This window comes from Hypomesus nipponensis, chromosome 16 (genome assembly GCF_054491055.1).
Source record: "Hypomesus nipponensis isolate SF chromosome 16, ASM5449105v1, whole genome shotgun sequence".
NCBI lineage: Eukaryota > Metazoa > Chordata > Actinopteri > Osmeriformes > Osmeridae > Hypomesus > Hypomesus nipponensis.
Genome location: NC_140376.1, coordinates 10430614 through 10450352, shown reverse-complemented (window position 1 = coordinate 10450352; position 19739 = coordinate 10430614). Strand labels below are relative to the sequence as shown.

At 39.0% G+C, this 19739-nt stretch overlaps 1 protein-coding gene across 4 annotated transcripts in view; it reads left to right on the top strand.

The window, feature by feature from the left end:
* The window catches only part of tmem259 (transmembrane protein 259), a 101564-nt gene extending 84906 nt beyond the window's left edge, over positions 1–16658 (top strand). For all 4 annotated transcript variants that reach the window (XM_084675718.1, XM_084675720.1, XM_084675719.1 and 1 more), the window contains 4 exons: positions 5028–5111; positions 5502–5634; positions 5862–5961; positions 14913–16658. In XM_084675718.1, the coding sequence (XP_084531844.1) occupies positions 5028–5111; positions 5502–5634; positions 5862–5961; positions 14913–15728 (1133 nt within the window). In that variant the 3' untranslated portion in view covers positions 15729–16658. The remainder of the gene's footprint in view (positions 1–5027; positions 5112–5501; positions 5635–5861; positions 5962–14912) is intronic.
* The last annotated feature ends 3081 nt before the right edge of the window (positions 16659–19739 follow it).

Sequence of the window (19739 nt, the reverse complement as noted above, 5' to 3'; positions counted from 1 at the left end):
GCATGCTCTGTTGCACTCTGTTGAGCAGGCCTCTGAATGACCCTCCAGACCTGTCAAAGTGAAGAAAGGGTTAATGTCAGTAGTAAAAAATTTAGCTTTTTCCATCTACACTTGATCCACAACATTTTTGAATGTGAAATGCAGTAGCACTAGTTCAAACGTGAATCCACTTGTGTTGACCTGATGGAGACCCTTGTAAAGTCACTCAAAACACAGGTTCGATTCCAAGTTCTGGCACAAGTATTAAGCACTAAACTGTTCAATATATACACATCTGACAAAAGACCAACTTACTTTGCCTGTAAACAGTGATTCTGACTGTCAGAGACCTTTAAATAGCTTGAAATTGGCAAAACTAGCCTAGCTAACGTAGGTCGTTTTCTCAGGGCGAATGGCGAATTAAACAGGCTTGCCTTGAAACATCTGAGATACTGGCTATCTTTACCAGGCTCTTGTCTATAAAAAACAGTCCTCCCTGATGTTTTTGGAGTAGAATTGAGTGAAATACAAAATTGTTTACACACTGCCAGTGGGCGAGCCGAGTCTGACTCAAAACACGTCAAAACAATGTACAGTATCCCCGGTACGCAGTCTCACTCCACTTGCAAGTTTTTGCACAAATCACAATAAAACCATCTGGCTAAAAGCACAATTCCCACATCTCTTTAAGGCTACCCTGCTCGTCTTTTTTGGTTTAGACCAAACTGTAAAATGGTGAATTTATGAACATAACGCGACCAAAGCATGAGGAGAGAATATTTTTCCAACATGATTACAGAAAAACATTGACCAGCTGCTAAACACTGTCCCTGCCCCCCCGCCATCCTCAGCAGTTAAATGTGAAGAGCTTGCTTTGTTCTTCAAGAACAAAATAACTTTGATCAGAGCTAGTACTAGTAATAGTGGGGTTGAAACTGACATCAGTAGATTCTGCAACATAACCATGAGCACATTTACCTGTATCACATTTAGTGAACTTTCAAAAATTGTCAGTGAATCTAACTCCACAACCTCAGATATTGATCCTATACCCACAACATTCTTTAAGCAAGTGTTTGATAGTGTCTCAGGTCCGGTGCTAGAGATTATAAACACATCCCTTAGAACTGGCGTCTTCCCAGATGCCTTCAAAACAGCTGTTGTAAAGCCCCTATTAAAGAAACCCAAATTGGATAACAGTCTACTTGCAAATTACAGACCGATATCAAACCTTCCATTTATTAGTAAAGTACTGGAAAAGATGGTTTCAGTCCAACTAAATAATTTTCTTGAAGAAAATAACATTCTGTAAGTCTCGCAGTCAGGTTTCAGGAAATATCACAGTACTGAAACTGCTCTCACCAAAATAATTAGCAACCTCAGACTAAACTCTGATGAAAATAAGTCTCTATCCTTATCCTTTTAGATCTCAGTACAGCATTTGATACCATTGATCACAACATCCTAATCAATAGACTGGAAAAGCTTATTGGGTTCACGGATAGTGTATTGAACTGGATGAAATCATATATCACAGGAAGGAAGTTTTATGTTAGTTTAGGAGACCAAAGGTCTAAGAAACATGAGAACTGCTACGGGGATGCTCAAGGAAGCTGCCTAGGTCCATTACTTTTTTCTCTTTATATGTTACCACTCGGTGACATAGTAGGAGAACATAATATGAATTTCCATAGCTATGCGGACAACACACAACTATATATATCCACTGAACCCAACGATGCAACGGCCATCAATTCCATTACCAGCTGCCTGTTGGCAATAAACAAATGGATGAATGAGAACTTTCTTAAATTAAATGAAGACAAAACTGAAGTCCTACTATGTGGCCCCAAATCCAAAAGAGAGATGCTTACTAAGAATCTAGGAAGTTTAACCCCCTGGCTTAAACCAGAGGTGACAAGTCTCTGTGTAATCCTGGACTCAGATTTGAATTTCAACTCCCACATTAATAAAGTGACCAAAACAGCTTTCTTTCACCTGAGGAATATAGCAAAGATACGACCATTCATAAACCAAAATGATGCAGAAAAGTTAATTCATGCTTTTATATTCAGCCGGCTGGACTACTGTAACGCACTTTTTGCTGGTCTTCCCTAAAAAACACTGAAAGACTACAGCTCATTCAAAGTTCTGCAGCTAGATTATTAACCAAAACTAAAAGGAGAGAACACATTGTCCTAGCTACTTTACACTGGCTCCCTGTTACCTTCAGAATTGAATTTACGGTCCTATTCCTCACATACAAAGCTCTACACGGACAAGGACCTAGCTACATTGCTAACTCTCTTATAAACTACACACCAGCTAGAACACTGCGATCATCAAATGCAGGCCTAGTAGAGTTTGACGGAAGCAGCCATAAGAAGATTGGTGATGCTGCCTTTGCTAATTACGCCCCAAAACTATGGAACAAATTACCCATAAATATCAGAGAAGCAAATACGCTAGACATTTTTAAAAGACAGCTTAAAATCTACCTTATTACCAAAGCATTTAACACATTTTTATCTCAGAAGGGCCTTACAACTGGTAGTAGTTATATTATTGTTTTTATAGATTTGCTTTGTATTCCCTTGTGTTTGACTTGCACTACTGCTTATGCGTTACATTTTATCCATTTTGTTGAGTTATTGTATTTTGTTATTCTGTAGTTTTTATTATTATTATTATTATTATTTTACTTTGTTTTAGTTTTTTATTTTAGTATTTTTATTTTTATTGAGAAACCACAAAGACTGTGCAAGAGTGCATGTGTTTTGTTATATGTTTGGAAACTGCACGAGGCAGCTCGGATCCAAGACGGATTCGAGACACCGCAGATAGAGTGCGGCTTGTCTGGGTTGTTATGTGTGTGGAAACTGCAAGTGGCAGCTTGAATCTAAGACGGATTTGAGAGACCGCAGATAGAGTGCTGCTTGTCTGGGTTGTTTTATGTTTGGAAACTGCACGAGGCAGCTCGGATCCAAGACGGATTCGAGAGACCGCAGATAGATTGCGGCTCGTCTGGGTTGTTTTATGTGCGGAAACTGCAAGTGGCAGCTCGGATCCAAGACGGATTCGAGAGACCGCAGATAGATTGCGGCTCGTCTGGGTTGTTATATGTTTTAGATCTATTACTTTTATCACTTGTATTATTGTTTTTGTTGATTTTATGTAATGCACCTTGAGCTGCAATTCCTGTATGAAATGTGCTATATAAATAAAGTCTTACTTACTTACTTACTTACAAAGCATGGCTGCCGCCTAAGCCTATGCGGTCTCCCTTGCGTCCGAACGCACACCAATTACAAAGACTTTCAATTCTGAGCGAACAGGTCTGTGGGGAATCGCTTGTTCTCCTAAAACCTGCCCTCCTCTAAGAATTAGCCGAGATGCTAAATGATTCACTAATTATAAACACAGAGGGAAAAAGCTAGCTACTTTTCGAGTTTGGTTTTCCGTCACTTCAAACTCACGATCTAAAAGCTCAAAGTGCTCAAACCTTCACCATAATTCAAGAGTAGTGTACTTTCACAAACCCAATCATTGATTCTAGATTTAAATGTGTAAAAATAGGACTTACCAAACGTGGTTGCCTCCAACACGGCTATCAGGCGATTCCGGTTGAAAACAACAATTGCCGCCAAAAAATTATATATATTCTGAACGGCGAGCTGCAATTGGAAGTGGGGGGTGGGGCTTGGTCAGCAGACCATTTCCAGAAAGGATGTGTGTGCGTCTCGCCGAGCTCGCGTGTCAAGTAGAATGACCACCTGTCCCGCTTTGCTCTGTATTGCACAGCATTTTCAATATGCGACGGACAAGGGGTGAGAATGCTGTGCGACACAACGCAAAGCGAGACAGGTGGTCACCCTAGTATCAAGGGGCAGGATGAGTCTGTGATAATTTGGAGCACGCACGCTGTGGAGCAATTCAATTGAATTCAATCATATATTGACATACCAAGGTGAAATTGTTTATGGTACGTAATAGTGAAGTCATCTTATACCCTATTAGGTTTGAAAATTATATTTGATTTATTGACACAAAGATATTGAGGCAATGTAGACATTTACAAAAATGCACCCCTTTCAGCCATTTTGTATTGCATTTCTTATTCAATTTGACCATTTACAAAAACATGTATTCTACACATCTGTTGATTGGATCTATGATTCATGAGGAGAAGACTTTTGAAGTTTCTACCAAATTTGGACAGTACAGCCAAATCTATCATGGCGGACCTTATGGGTGCTTGAGACTTTTTAGTTCCCCATGAGAAATAAGGCATGTACACCAACGAGCCTATTTCTAACACCTGTCTAGATTATCTATTTGAAAGAACTGGAGAAAGGCATGTGCTAGATACAGGATACATTAGCAATGCTATTAACTGTTACCGATGAAATCATACTACAGCTTGCGATTGTGATGAATATAAGGTCGGAACGTACCTCTTTTCAGCAATAGCTTCATAGCGAATCCTGCTTTACATTGTCCCAGGTTTTCAAAACTGTCCTCGGTGAAATTGTTAAAGCAAATGCGTAATTGAGGGTCAAACTGCACAGGGATCTTCTCATAGACAAAAATCACAGCCGGACTGTGAGTGTTTGGTTCCTTGGGAAGACTCTGAAAAGTGTCAGTATTCCCTGTACAGCCTGGAACACTGCATTTACGACCGTAGTCAATTTTCAATATCCTTGAAAAACTTTCTTCATTGTAATTCCGTTGAAGAACAGCAAATTTCGGGGCGTGACAAAGGTACAGACCAGAGCCAAAAAATGTGGATTTTTTAAAATGATTTTTGAAACCGCTGGTTTTACAGCAGCAGTTTCAAATTGTGAGATTTAGATAGGAAAGAGGTGTCAATGGACTTTGACATTTACTGTATGTCCATTTTACCCACCGAACTGTCGTTATTCAACTCAGACAAGGTAAACTCGGGTTCGCAGTCAATGTTAAAGTCATACAATTAAGGTGTACAGCTTGACATCCATCCAAATTGTATGATAATGTATTTTCGTTTTGGTTTTTTTTTACCCCCTCAGTGGACTTACTGCAGATGTTGGAAATGAATATGACTATTGCCTTCCCTGCAGCTCCTCTGCTCACTGTCATTCTGGCCCTTGTGGGTAAGATCCTTCAAGTGGTTTGTACCATAACTAGAAATACAAATTATATTGTATTCTATTAATAAGTGCACAGCAAATTAAGATATTGTTTGCCTTTATTGATGCATTTATATCCTCTTATGCACATGACTGAAATGTTAAATGACTAATTTGGCTTGTTAATTTGTCTTTCCTTCCTTTAACCGTCCAGCAGTTTGGAATTAAAGTAGAACACCTCTGTGCAATCTGGCATTGCATTTTTTGTAGTGCGTATAAGTCATGTGCATACAGTTCTACATAGTAGAACACGTGTATTGTTTGTGACAAATTGAATTTTCTGCATTTCTTTATAAATATGGGGGAAGGGACCAAGTTCAGACACTTACATAGTTTCCCCCCTCCTTTCCACAGGCATGGAAGCCATCATGTCTGAATTTTTTAATGACACAACGACAGCCTTCTATATCATCCTAATTGTGTGGTTGGCTGACCAGTATGATGCTATCTGCTGCCACACCAACACCAGCAAACGTCACTGGCTGAGGTAAAACCCAAACACATCTGTACACACCAACACTGGTCATGTAAGGGGCTTGTTTGGTGCCAAAAACAAATCCACACACTACACCAATACAATTGAGAAATGGGATCACACAAGCATAAGCCAAACTCAGCTGCAATTTGTCATGCTATTCATACTTTTTACTCACTCCTTTGTCCTTATGTTTGAGGCAATTTCAGATAAGACAGTCTCTGTTGTTTCTTTTCAAGGTTCTTCTATCTGTATCACTTTGCGTTCTACGCCTACCACTACCGTTTCAATGGGCAGTACAGCAGCCTGGCACTGGTTACTTCCTGGCTCTTCATACAGGTGATGTGGAAGTTCAATTAGTCTATGCCTTTAAAAAACATTCAGACTCCTTACGTTTGTACAGATTTAGTTATTTTGGGACTTAATTTAGATATTCTATTTACAAAATCCTTAAGGGATGAATGCAACAAAAAAAAAGTGTATTAGGTGGTTTCCACTGTTAAAAAAGGGGAAACACGCAGGATGACCTTAAGCAATTTATTAATAGTCAATAAAATAGGATAAAACCAAAAGGTTTAAAAGTGATGGCAAATGACGCCTGTAGAATAAGCATAAGTCACAAATCCACCAAACATCCTGAGCTGGGGGTGTGGTCGAATTAACCAGTTGTTGTCCATCTCGTTGATCCCTCAATCTAAATCAACAAATATAAAGTATATAACTGAATAAAATAGCCAAATAACACATGCACATATTAGGATCAAGTGAAATGACAACAGCTTCAATGAGTGTCCCACTTATATTCAGCAGATTTTTTCACCACAAAATCTTAAATATTTGTGGTGAAAAAAGCTGCTAACACTAGCTAACTAGCTAGTCGCAGTCACAAATGCCACAATGTCATACAACATTGGCCTTTATAGTGCAAATCTTGTTCAGTGTAGACCGACGCAGTGAACATTACGTTTTAAACCATTTTGCTACCTGCATAGCTAGCTCCAGCTGACAGAAAAGACAGACCAGGGTGGTGTTATCGCAGGAAATATGGCATGTCGCCCTGTTTGTTCTGTAGTTGTTTCTCAGTTTTTGTTACCTAGCTACCAGCAGTTAGCTTCCGGGAGATAGTTGGCTGGTTATAAATGCTACAGCACAGTAAATGATTAGCCTAAGAGAAAATGCCACAGGCACAGACAATGATGATAATTTCTCATGTGTAGCTAGCTTGATATGCTATCCTGTGAAATCAACATCTTGTCGGTTTAAGCAAAAAGTACCGCTAGCAGTAGGGTTTTTAAAACGGAAGTGGTCTCTTCTTTGTTCTGAATTGCAATCCCATATTACCGTATTTCTTAAAATAAACGCCGCCGTCGAATAAACACTGCACCAAAAATGAACATTGTGTAATAAACGCCGCCCTCGATTAAACGCCTCACCAAAAAAATCTGAAAACGGTTATTTAATTGGTTAAATTAAAACACAGTATTTATTACACAAGTAAATCACAATGGTATAATTCCCTCGAAGCAATGGCAGACACAAGTGGCTTTCTTGCTACAAGTTTGAAGCTTCTTCTCCAAATCCACCGTGAAAACTAAACCCACAGTATAACGGGAAAATAAAGGCCACATTAGCCTAATATGAACGTACAATAACATGCACAGCATGTAAATAACGTATCACCAAAGTAAAATACAGACACAAAACAACATACCTCATTGGCTGCATGCTGTACACAAGGGAATAAAGGTTTCCTTAGGTCGCTAACATCCGATTACAACCTTAAACTCTTATCAGAGCATTAAATGGTCCGTGCTTTGCTTGCTACTCTCTCACTCACGAGTGTTCCAAAAGGCCTTCAAAAAAAAGGCACTGTACTCTTACCAAAGTCACTTAATAACACTGAATGCAATATTATATATAAATATTATAACAATCCAAAATTATGACATTGGTTGAAAACAAATTATACATTATAAATATAGCTGCAAGCAGCGATGCGGGTTCCTCCGCAAAATGGCAAAATATTTTAAAAATGTACATTGTAGAAGGTCAAGAGTTGGACAACAAGAGAGCAAAACTACTTCATGTTGGGCCAACTACAATAGTCTGAATGGGGATTTGAACTGAGCATAAGGTTACAAGGCAGACTATCCTCTCTGCTACACACCAACTATTGAATGAGAAGAAAGGGCAGAGAATTAGCTTTGGTCAGCTTTGGGACAAAGGTTAAGAAGCGGTTCACATTTCAAAGTGGAATTGCATGAAATTGCGCATGGTATTTCATAATGATGTCATCCTGTTTAACGAAACAGATATTCAAATTTAAGACAGGCTAAAAGACTGCAGCTGGATTCAAACCTGCAACCTTATACTTTACAGGTCACTGTCCCAGTCCCAGTCCTTTGAGCTATTCTCAGTGTTGAATATTGTCATGTTCAGTTACTGTATAAAAAAGTACGCTGTTTCTTCTGTGGTAAGAGTTGTTAGATTCAGCCAAAGTTTAAACTACTCAAATTCAATCATATTTTGACATGCCAACGTGAAATTGTTGATGGTACTCCAGAGTGATGTCATCTTGAACCCAATAAGGTTTGAATACCATCAGTCAAAATTATATTTGATTTATTGACACAAAGATATTGAGGCAATGTGGACATTTACATAATTACACCCCTTTCAGACATTTTGTATTACATTTCTCATTCCATTTCACCCTATATAAATATAAACCTGCCCACACACTATCCCAATCCATGCCGTTTACCTCCCTCCCAGCTCAAGTCATGCCAAAGCAGAAATGCTGTAGCGGATGCATGAGGTTTAGGTGATGACCAAAAATTGCCTCTCACAGTCAAAACACATTGCTCACAACACTGTTTCCAGAATTTCTCAAAGATGGCTTGAAGACCGCTTTCCAGAACCACAGTCAACTTACGATCAAGAATAACCTCATTGGCATTAACCTCATTATGGAACAGCCCATAATCAACTCCTTGTGGACATTGATGTACAATTGCCGACTCTCACTTTCCATTAACCACACAACATGCACTCTCAGAGTGACCAACAAGATTATTTTAACTAACAAACAATATTAAAAAACATCTATCTGAACGAACGCAACAACTGAAAACCCTTGCATAGCTGTTGTAACCAAACTATTTTCCACAAGGTTTGGCGTTTTTTGACATGCCACACTGCATGCTGGGTACCCAAGAGCGCTGACGTTGATGATCTAGCTGTGCCGACTGCGTATGCCGAGATTCTAGTGACGCGCTAAGGTCTCAGAGTCTCCTGAAATGGAACGCGTCTTTCTGCCTTGAAGCTACGTGCGCATCATCATCATAGACCCCATGTATATGGCAAGATAACATCCAAGCTAACAATTTCTCCAAATCTGACTGCAGCTTTGTATACCATATGTACTGTGTTATGGTTGTTTGAGTTAAACAACTTGCTTAATGAATTAAATGGCTGTTAAATGTCAAATCCAACTATAAATGTATAAAAGAAAGAATTCCAATCAAATCTGAATTATTTTTGAAACCTAAAGGTTTAAAAGACAACCTTTGCCTAAACTGACATGCACCAACTCAGAGAACTGAGTGTCAACATCCATTTACATCCACATTTAGTCTCAATTTTTTACTCTACACTTAAGGCATAACTATGTTTAACTTAATGTCTGCACCTCTCTGTCATCAACTGTCTCTGGAGTGGGGGGTGGGGGCTTCACAGGGTGTCTACAGGTGTAAACAAGTAACATTTAAGACTTTTTATGACCTTTTAATACCACTTCCCATCGAAATTAAAGACCAAATTTACGATGGAAATACAAATCAGAAGTGGAAATATACAGTAATCTTTCCAAACACGGATGTCTGGTAAAATGACATCAATTGAGTTTAAGAACATTGACTAAATGTGTGTAATGTGAAAGGATAACACAAAAATGTAATTGCTGTCCTAAATTATATTTTTTATTACACAATGGTGGAGCAGAAACTAGCAATTCCATGAAGCCCATGGAAACAAAGGCAAATGTGTGAAATGTACTGATGTGGAGCACAAATCATCCAAGAAGCAGTACTTCTCTTAACCCTTTACTGCCTGAGACAAATTTCTGAACATTCCATATGCTGTTGAAATATGATAAGTCATTAATTTTCATATTTTATGAATTTTCATATTAAATCATACACCTTAACTGTTTATACCACATTGAAGATGAGAACTAGGGGATTTTTATGATGTAAATGAATATATGATTACTTAAGGCAAATCATATTTTATCAAGGTGGTTTCAGGAAGCCATTTTTTACAAAAAACGTTTCCGTCCACCATCCCTCATCAGACAACTTAATTTTTAACCACTTTAATTACAAGATGGAGAAAAACTTTGAGCAGGTGGAATATCCACAAATCTGTGGGCAATGTAGAACAGAAAACAGATTAGAAATATCATATTTTGATTAAAAGTTATGACCATTCTAGTGACTAGTGGAGACATAGGGGAAACCGGAATTCTCCTCCCCCAAAAGTAGCTAGCGCTATGGCTGGATACTCCTCTCGATAACTAAAAAACGTTTGAGTTTCTTCCACTATCGACCGAATTGGCGAAACAAGGCATGTACATTTAGCTTACAGTGTACATAATCTAGCTAGTTAATGTTGGTTTTCCAATTTTTTTAGAAATCTGCTCAAATCGAAGCTAAACAGTGCTACTACCGTCATAGCTGCCTGTCACAAACGGCCAAGCCGGACACGTCATTCTTTCCTGAAAAGACTCGCTTCACTCCCACAAACAAATTCTTCGTAAGGAAAAAGTTTAGACTTTTAATCGACAATATTGACAACACATATTAAGAAACTTGTCTTTACTCATAATATCGTCTCCGATTTCAATTCGAAGCTGTAAATCTAACACTGTAGGCAATCTCCCATGGTCTCCGCTCTGGCTCCGCCTCGGAAAACAATGGCTGCCGTTGCTGACGATACGGTTTTTTTCCCCTCCCAGTAACCCCTTAACCAATGATATGTACTTTGAGCTTAAGTTGTCATGAGTATCTGGCAGTTTTCAGAAATAAAATCGGTGATTGGACAGCAAAGATATTAAGGCGGGAACCATGGGAACAAAAGTTCCCATATTTGAATGGTCGTGGTTTTTATTCAGATGACTAATCATTGGATTCAAGTCAAAAGTCTATAACTTGAACTGGTTTCATTACTTAAGACACTAAAAGTCAGCAGCTTGGCATGCTGTGACATGGAAAGGATTAAACATTTAGACTTTCATCAAAGTAAAAAATGCTGGTTTGTCCTTTTTCATCAATGTCCTCAAAAAAGCAGTCTGCAGAGCTACTGTGTCTGTGGGGTGACTGTCTGTCTCTGGAGGGGCAAGCAGGGCCTGCAGGCAGGGGCAAACAGGGCCTGCAGGCAGGGGCAAGAAGGGCCTGCAGGCAGTCAGTCAGGGCAGGCCAGCTGGATGAAGCTGTCCTGGGGTCAGGGCTGAAGAGAAGCTGCCCTGATTCTGATTCCATCCAGCTAGAGGGGGGTAGTCCAGCAAGGGATCAGTTTTTATCTCAGCATCCTCTGTTGAACTCTGTTGAGCAGGCCTTTGCATGACCCTCCAGACCTGTAAAAGTGAAGAAATGATCCATGTCAGTTGTAAAAAAAAAAAAGCTTTTTACATCTACACAAAAACTACAGTTTTGACTGTGAAATGCAGTGGCATCACTTGAACTTGAATCCAAATGTGTTGAACTGATGGAGACCCGGCCATGCAGTCACTCCAAACATTTGGCTCGATTCCAGGCTATTTAGCTCTAAACTGGTCAATATACACATCTGACCAAAGACCAGCTCGACATTTGCCTGTAAACAGTGATTCTGACTGTCAGAGACCTTTAAATAGGCTGACCGAGTGAAACTAGCCTGGCTAACGTAGGTCGCTTTCTCAGGAAAATGACAAATGAAATGGGCTTGTTTTGAAAGATCCTATATACTGGCTATCTTCAGTAGACTCTTGTCTACAAAAAGCAGCCCTCCCTGACGTTTTAGGACTAGAATTTAGTGAATTACAATATTGTTTACACACTGCCAGTGAGTGAGCGAGCCGAGTCTGTCACTGAATCAAAGTCAAAACAATGTACCCCCGGGACGCAGTCTCACTCCACTTGCAAGTTTTCCACAAATCACAAAAATAATTTTTGGTGTCGACCGAACTGTAAAATGGTGAACTTATAAACATGACGCGACCAAAACATGGCTGCCGCCTAAGCCTATGCGGTCTCCCTGGTGCATAGGCTTATTACAAAGACTTTCACGAGCCAAATCAAAATCTGAGCCGACAAGTCTGTGGGGAATCGCTTGTTCTGCTAAAAGCTGCCCTCCTCTACTTTTCTGATGAATTTGCCGAGATGCTATGATTCACTAATTACACAGAGGGAAAAACTAGTTACTTTTCGAGTTTGGTTTTCCGTCACTTCAAACTCACGATTTAAAGGTCTCAAAGTGCTCAAACCTTCACCATCATTCAAGCGTAGTGTACTTTCACGAACCCAATCATTGATTCTATCTTAAAATGTGTAAAATAGGACTTATCGAACGTGGCTGCCTCCAACACGGCTTTCAGGTGATTCCAACTGAAAACAACAATGGCCGCCAAAAGATAACTTATATTCGTAACGGCGAGCTGCTAAGAAGCTAAATGAGGGTGAAGGTGGGGCTTGGTCAGCACACCATTTCCAGAAAGGAAGTGTGTGCGTCTCGCCAAGCTCGCACATGTCAGTAGGTTGACCACCTGTTCCTCTTTGCGCTGTATAGCACAGCATTTTCAATATGCAACATGCGGAACAAGGGGTGAAAATGCTGTGCAACACAACCCAAAGCGGGACAGGTGGTCACCCTAGTGACAAGGGGCAGGATGAGTCTGTGAGAATTTGGAGCGCGCGCACTGTGGAGCAATTCAATTGAATTCAATCATATATTGACATACCAAAGTGCAATTGTTTATGGTACTAGAGATTGATGTCGTCTTGAACCCTATTAGGTTTGAAATACAATCAGTCAAAATTATATTAGATTTATTGACACAAAGATATTGAGGCAATGTGGACATTTACATAAATATAACCCTTTCAGCCATTTTGTATTGCATTTCTTATTCAATTTGACCCTTTATAAAAACATGTATTCTACACATCTGGAACAAATTTCAAGTTGATTGGATCTATGGTTCATGAGGAGAAGGGTTCTGAAGGTTGTACCAAATTTGGACAGTACAAGAAAATTCATAAGTCTGACAATATGGGTCCTTGAGGCTTTTTTGTTCCCCGTGAGAAATAAGGCATGTATACCAATTTTCAGGCATTTTGGAGTAATGGGGCGTTGGGGAAATCACGTAGACTGTGGGCGTGTTTTATAGCGCAACCTATGGGCGCACATGGGCCACTAGCCGTGTGGGAGTAGTGAGGGACCTGTTGTATCATTGGGCCAAATTGGAAAAAATCGGGTCCAGGACTTTTTGAGCTATTGGGCCATTTAGCGAAGAAGAAAAATTATAAGAAGAATAAGAATACTAACAAAAACAATAGGTTTTCTCCTACCTGAGAAACCCTAATAATGTAATTGCGACAATTACATGTATCCTACAATATAGTGAGGTAGCTGACTTAACCACTGGTGAATTCGCCTTTCATCAACCCCAAGTTTGCGTGCTACAGATCTTTGCTGGTGGTGAGTGCTTTCTGCACAGCTTTTTGTTTGAAAGCTGAAGTGTAAGAATGTTTCGTCTGCTTCAGATTTCCACACAATTTAGACACATGCATGGCTTTAATTTTATACTATGCTTTGTGTTTGACCTCCTTGTGTATTCTTTGTCTATGGCCGCACTTCAGCTGCAATTCTCTAAATCTCTCTTACTAATTAAACGCCACCCTCGAATAAACGCTGCACCAAAAATGATCATTGTGCAGCGTTTATTTGAAGAAATACGGTAGTTTAGCTAGCCTTGTAGTTACTTCAAAAGCAAAACAAACCTAGGTAGCTACCTTTCTGACCATACCACATTTACTCATTCATTTTAGTGGAATAGCGGATCCTAGTAAAAAACAAATTATCTGTAGTTACATCAACAAATGTAGTTCCTTGTGTTATAGTCTATACTAAAATATTTCTAAATAAATTGTTGCAAAATGTGAAACGCTTCAAACACTGATTTTTGTTGAGTGTCCCTGAAGTTCTGGGAATTCGAAGATGTTATCCTCTGGTGTTCAACAACTGGAAAAGTTCAAGTCAGTCTAAATTAGCCAGCTACTTTAGTGGATGCGTTTGTGTGTGTACAGTGTATCTGGAAAGTATAACAGCACTTATCTTTTTCCTCTTGTTATGTTACAGTCGTATTCCAAAATTTATTACATAAAAAATAAATAAAAAAAATCACACAATACCCCATAATTATTACGTGAAAAAATATTTTGGCTTCATTTTTGTACAATGGAAGGAAGTTGAGACGTGTTGTCCAACTTTATATACAAGTCGATGGCTGCCACACACGTCAAGTCAATAACTTCAGGGTTTCAAAAACAACATTTCCAAATCAAGTTCAATCAGTGGCACGTTTTCCCATTAGTTTTGGGGGGTTTTGGATTCTCAATTGAATAACAAATGAATTAATCATATCCTGATTCTGACGCCTTAACATGCCACTATAATGCCAATAATAAAATTCTTACCCAACTTTTGTCATGTCATGAACATTCATGACGTGATTCATTCACAACGTTCATTACAAAACTGTTAAATCAAAAATAATGGGAATAAACTTGGTATGTGTGCAACCATGTGCAAAACTGGCTACTGCAGAGCAGACAAGTGTAGATTATCAAGCCCTTTATCCCTGCACTCAGTCAGCTCCAGCTAAATCAGCGATCGGCTAATGTTCCCTTTTGTGGTTGTGCCCTGTTAAATGCAATACCAATGCTTTCGGAAATGCAATACCACCCAGATCTGACTTGGACAGTGTCTCAGTGAACTGCTTTTTTGTGGTGCCAATTTAGTTGCCGTTTTAGTTCTTCAAATCTCTAGGATTCAATTATAAATATTCGTATGCTGTTGTTGACATTCACACTATTTTTTTCTTAAGTTCTACAAATAACTAGTAATAACTGTCTTTTAACATTTACAATCACACATGGTTAGGGAACTGGGCTTAAGTCTGTAAATCCATAACCATATCAAAAACCATTTATTAACCATGACCTGCCTTCTATTCCGTCATCTATCCACAGCACTCAATGATCTATTTCTTTCACCACTACGAGCTACCTGCCATCCTGCAGCAGATCCGCATCCAGGAGATGCTGCTTCAGAACCAGCAGGCGGGCCAGGGCAACCAGACAGCCCTGCAGGACAATTTCAACAATAATACAACTTCAACCAGTGCAACCCAAGGCTCTATTCCTGCTGCCATAGCTCCAGCTCAGGTAGGGGAAGCAATTGATGAGAACAGCACACCAAGAGAACCCCAAGCTGCTACCCAGGGTCAAGGTCCCATGCAGGGATCTCAGCCCAGTGACCTCGCAATGAGAGGTGAAGCTACATCTGACCTGAACTGGATGGCAGAGACTGCCGCCATCCTCACTGAGGCATTTTCCACCTCGGCTCCCCAGCAGCTTGGTGAATTCCTGCTGGATACTGCAGAAGGGTCTGGAGTAGAGTTGGTTGAGGTTGATGGAGTGGAGAGTTCAGAAAAAGGCCTCAGCGTAGTGGCAGAGATTCAGATGGGAGCAGCAAGTGGAGGTGAAGCAGCAGGGGGAGTTGGAAATATAAATGCTGGTAGTCCCAGTATGGTAGCAGTAGAATTCAAAAGCATAGGTGATTTTAGTCACAGTGCACATGCTTCAGGCCCACTGTTTTGTCACTCTGTTCAAAACGAAGCTACCCAAAGAGGAGAGACTGACCCTCAGATGTTCAGCCTCGCCTCTTCCCAAACGGACTGTAGAGATAGCTCCTTGGCACCCATATCCCCACCCAAGCAGACCAAGACAGACTGGGACACCAAGAAATATGACCCCTCAAATTCTATCAAACCCACTCAATGTTGAGTCCACTTATCACTTTCTCGCATTATGTATGCTTTACTAGTCATTCACAATGCAAAGTGGAACAGAGGAGAGGAGAAAATACATAAATGGACTGGTACAAACAGAAATGTCTCTTTCTGCACATTAGCTGTGGACTAGGGTAGCTTTTAGTTTTCAACTGCAAAAGGCCGGACTTGTCAGTTTCTTGTTCTCTTTGGAAGTATGTTTAGAATGTGTCACATTTCAGGTAAGCATTTGTAATCATTTTTAAGGCTACTATGATTTGATTACCATGTGATTTAGACATAAATGATTATTAAAGAAATACACTTTTCCAAAATTGTGTTCAACTAAAGACCGTTCAACAAAGACAAAGATTTGAACCCACGTTTTCTGTCTTACCTAATTAATTTACTGTGCATATGTGCAGTTTGACACAACTCAACGGTAACATTTCTACCAATTTGCCACAAAAAATACATGAATAGTTTGACAATATATTGTGAAAGAAGTGTATAGCTGAAGGATCAGTTGTTGTATTAAAATGTGTAATTAGTCAGTAAACTCAAAATCAATATTTCATTTAGTAAGAAATGTCTATTTGAGAGAAAAGGAATTCATACACGAGACCTACTCAAAATATTGTGTCTTAAAACGTATGTCTGTCCAAAAGAAGCTCAACCATATGCTGAAAATGTTCATGGAAAATTATATTGGAATCAAGCCTGTGTTTACATATTCAGTGTGTGTGTTAAAGTATCACACCAAGATATTTTACAACTTGCTTCTTTTTGCTTCTTAACAAAGTTGAAATCCTCAAAAAGTTGGAAGTAATTTTGCCACGTCATTTGCATACAGAAATTATTTTGCTGTGAGCAACTGCATAGTATTTACTGCTGGGTGGAGAAATGCACAACATTAAAGATTCCAAACTGGAACCCTGCTTTAAAATGTGTTGAAATGTTATTTGAATAGCCACATTGTGTTTGTTGTGTCATTAAAGTTTCTTTATGAAAAGCAATTTCTTTAACTGAATTCACCAGAGAAGCATTTTCTTTTCTGACACATACATTTTTTTAAGTCTACAGTGCCCCTACCTATGTAACATGACAGTAAAAGATGCATTTATGGCAGAAGTGCAAAATCAATCTTTATCTTTGTCGCTTTTAATAATTCACTACTGCAATTGTAAGATGCATAAAAGTGAGTATTTAGTTGCACTAATGCTGAATCACCAAATATGCAACTGTCTATTGACATGTTTTGCCAAGACTGCAGCCATTTTTAGATATTGATATTTGTTTCATTGTGTCTTTAGGAATATTACATTGACCATACATAGTCGGAAATAAAAGTAAATATATTTCCAATGAGGCTATTCACATATTTTCACCTGACTTTGGTATTAACTCAAGAAATCCACACTTAGAAAAATCACAAACTTAAAATCCCACCATTGGTAGAATTTAAGTCATAAGTTTTTGTTTCCAAGTCAAGTGTCCATCAGTTACAAAAAAAATTCTTATATATACTAGTGTAATAATTGGACTAATACGCTGTTCCTATTGATCCAGAAGGCATTCTCAAAAGTTAATAAATCAGTTTATTGACCTCCCGAATGTTCGCAGAGCTAAATAAACACTTTTAACCAACCAGAGAGTTGTTCTGTTCAGTTGTTGATATGTTGCCTTGTGTGTAGTAACGTCACAGTGCCGCTGATTGCTCTGACAACATGGCGTCTGCTCCAGATTCGACGTGTTTGATTGGGATCTTCCCACGTATTGCTGTAGTATATAAGAAACCAAATGTTTACTCTTCGACAGCTCAGCAAACGCTTTGTCGCCTCGATTTTTAAAAACGATTTAACAAATCTCGGTTTACAAAGGCGTTTGAAGACCTGTCGAGGAGTAAACATTTGCTTTTTATAACATACTAACTAGAGACTATTGTATAGAATAGTCAAAAACATTGCACCCTGATACATTACCAGTGAAAGAAAAACCATGCTAAACGTTAAATAAAATCTAAACATGTATTTTGTAGTTAATTTTATGACAGAATTTCACTTCTAAATTCATGTGATTATCTCCTTACCTACCTCAATTGGGTAAGTATTTCACCTAATTCTGACAATCCAGTATTATACACTTAGCTAAGGGGCTTCAGATTTTAAATTATGATGGTTAAGTTAGAGATCCACTCTCTGTCAGATCTGTCAGTAATTTCATGTGTACAGTAGTGCCACACACTACATGACAGTGCTTGGATTTCATCCTAAAACAGGTAAAACGGACCCAACTGACTGTATTTAATCATACCCACATACTACTGACAAGATTTCGGCTTCAGGAGACTGAAGGAGACTTTCCGTTTTGTATTGCTTTAAGGTGAAGAAGAGCATTAACATGTTCTCCATTCTGTTTTGTAAAGTGATGGATATGAGTTACATTTTCTTTTTGTTTTTTACTTCAGAAACACATACAAATAAAACTGCAAGCAGCGATGCGGGTTCCTCCGCAAAAAATTGCAAAATACTATAAAAATGTACATTGTAGAAGATCAAGAGTTGGACAACAAGAGAGCAAAACTACTTCATGTTTGGCCAACAACAATTGGCTGAATGGGGATTTGAACTCATGAGCATAAGGTTACAAGTCAGTCTCTCTATCCTCTCAGCTACGCACCAACTGTTGAGATTCTATTAATAGAAAGACCAAACTATCAGCTTTGACATTTCAAGGCGAAATTGCACACGGTATTTCAGAATGATGTAGTCCTGTTTAACTAAACAGGGGGGTATTCCACGTAGCGGGTTTAACAAACTCTGAGATTAACCCTGAACTCTGAGTTGAGTTACTCTAACATGGGAAACTCCAAAAATTCGGTTCCAGAAAAGCTGATATGAATTTGTTAACTCAACTCGGAGTTTGGCAACTCGGAGTTTAGCGCGTGCATGAACACTACCAAAAGCCAACATCTATGGAGCTCCGATACTCGGATTCACCATGGCAACCGACGACAAAAAAACGTCATACTTCACCACACTTTACATTTTATTTTGTGTTCATGGTCAATCTGAGCACATATTCCGGAAAAAAGGCAACACGGCTGTTGCAGCGTAGCCTATAGCTATTGGCGTGGGCAATTGCTGCCGAGTCAATGCATTTACTATTTGAATGCAATAGCCAGTCCATACATTGAACATTTAACCCCACTGTCCGTTACTGTATCATTACAGGAAAAAAGTGTTGGACCTAATAAAAGAGCATGTTCAATGTTACATATAAAAACATACTACGAACAGGTAATGCATATTTTGCTTATAGGCTACGCTTGTGATTGTAGCCTCGACGTCACCATGGTTTTAATCATATTTGACATGATACAAAGTTTAAATATCAATTGGTGCCTATTTCAACTTGTTAGCTGTTTCCCCCAACAGAATGCTTTTTATCAAAGGATGAAGAAGAAGATTAAGATGACGAAGAGACATTAATGACAGCTGCTGCAGAAATGGATGCAGAGAATTAGTAGCTACTGCAGTTCTCTCTCCATGTAGGCTACTTGCATTTACAGGATTTTTTTTGTAATTGTCAGTTACACTGACATTATGAGAATAATGAATATAAAAACGATTTGCACATTCTGACAACAGGGCATGCTTTATACAGTGAGATGTTCATTTAATGGCAGGTGAATTTTGCATGTGGAACAGTGAAATGTAGCTAATGTAATCTAATGTATACCCAGTTACAAGTAAGTTAGTTGTACAAACTGCACCTCGTGAAGAAAGTGCCAAAAACTGACCAAGAGATGGTGTAGGCCTACTTAGGGTAGAAGAATAAAGGTCAATCTCAAAAAAGATTGACTGGAACACCAGTTCAAGAGGATGCATGGTGACAGGTGATGTTAATTGTAGGAACAATAACCTATATTAACATTAATAGTTTAATTTTCAGAATTTCTATTTTGACCAAGAGATCTCGTACATAGGGCAGAAGAATAAAGGCTGATCTTTTAAGGCTATCCACC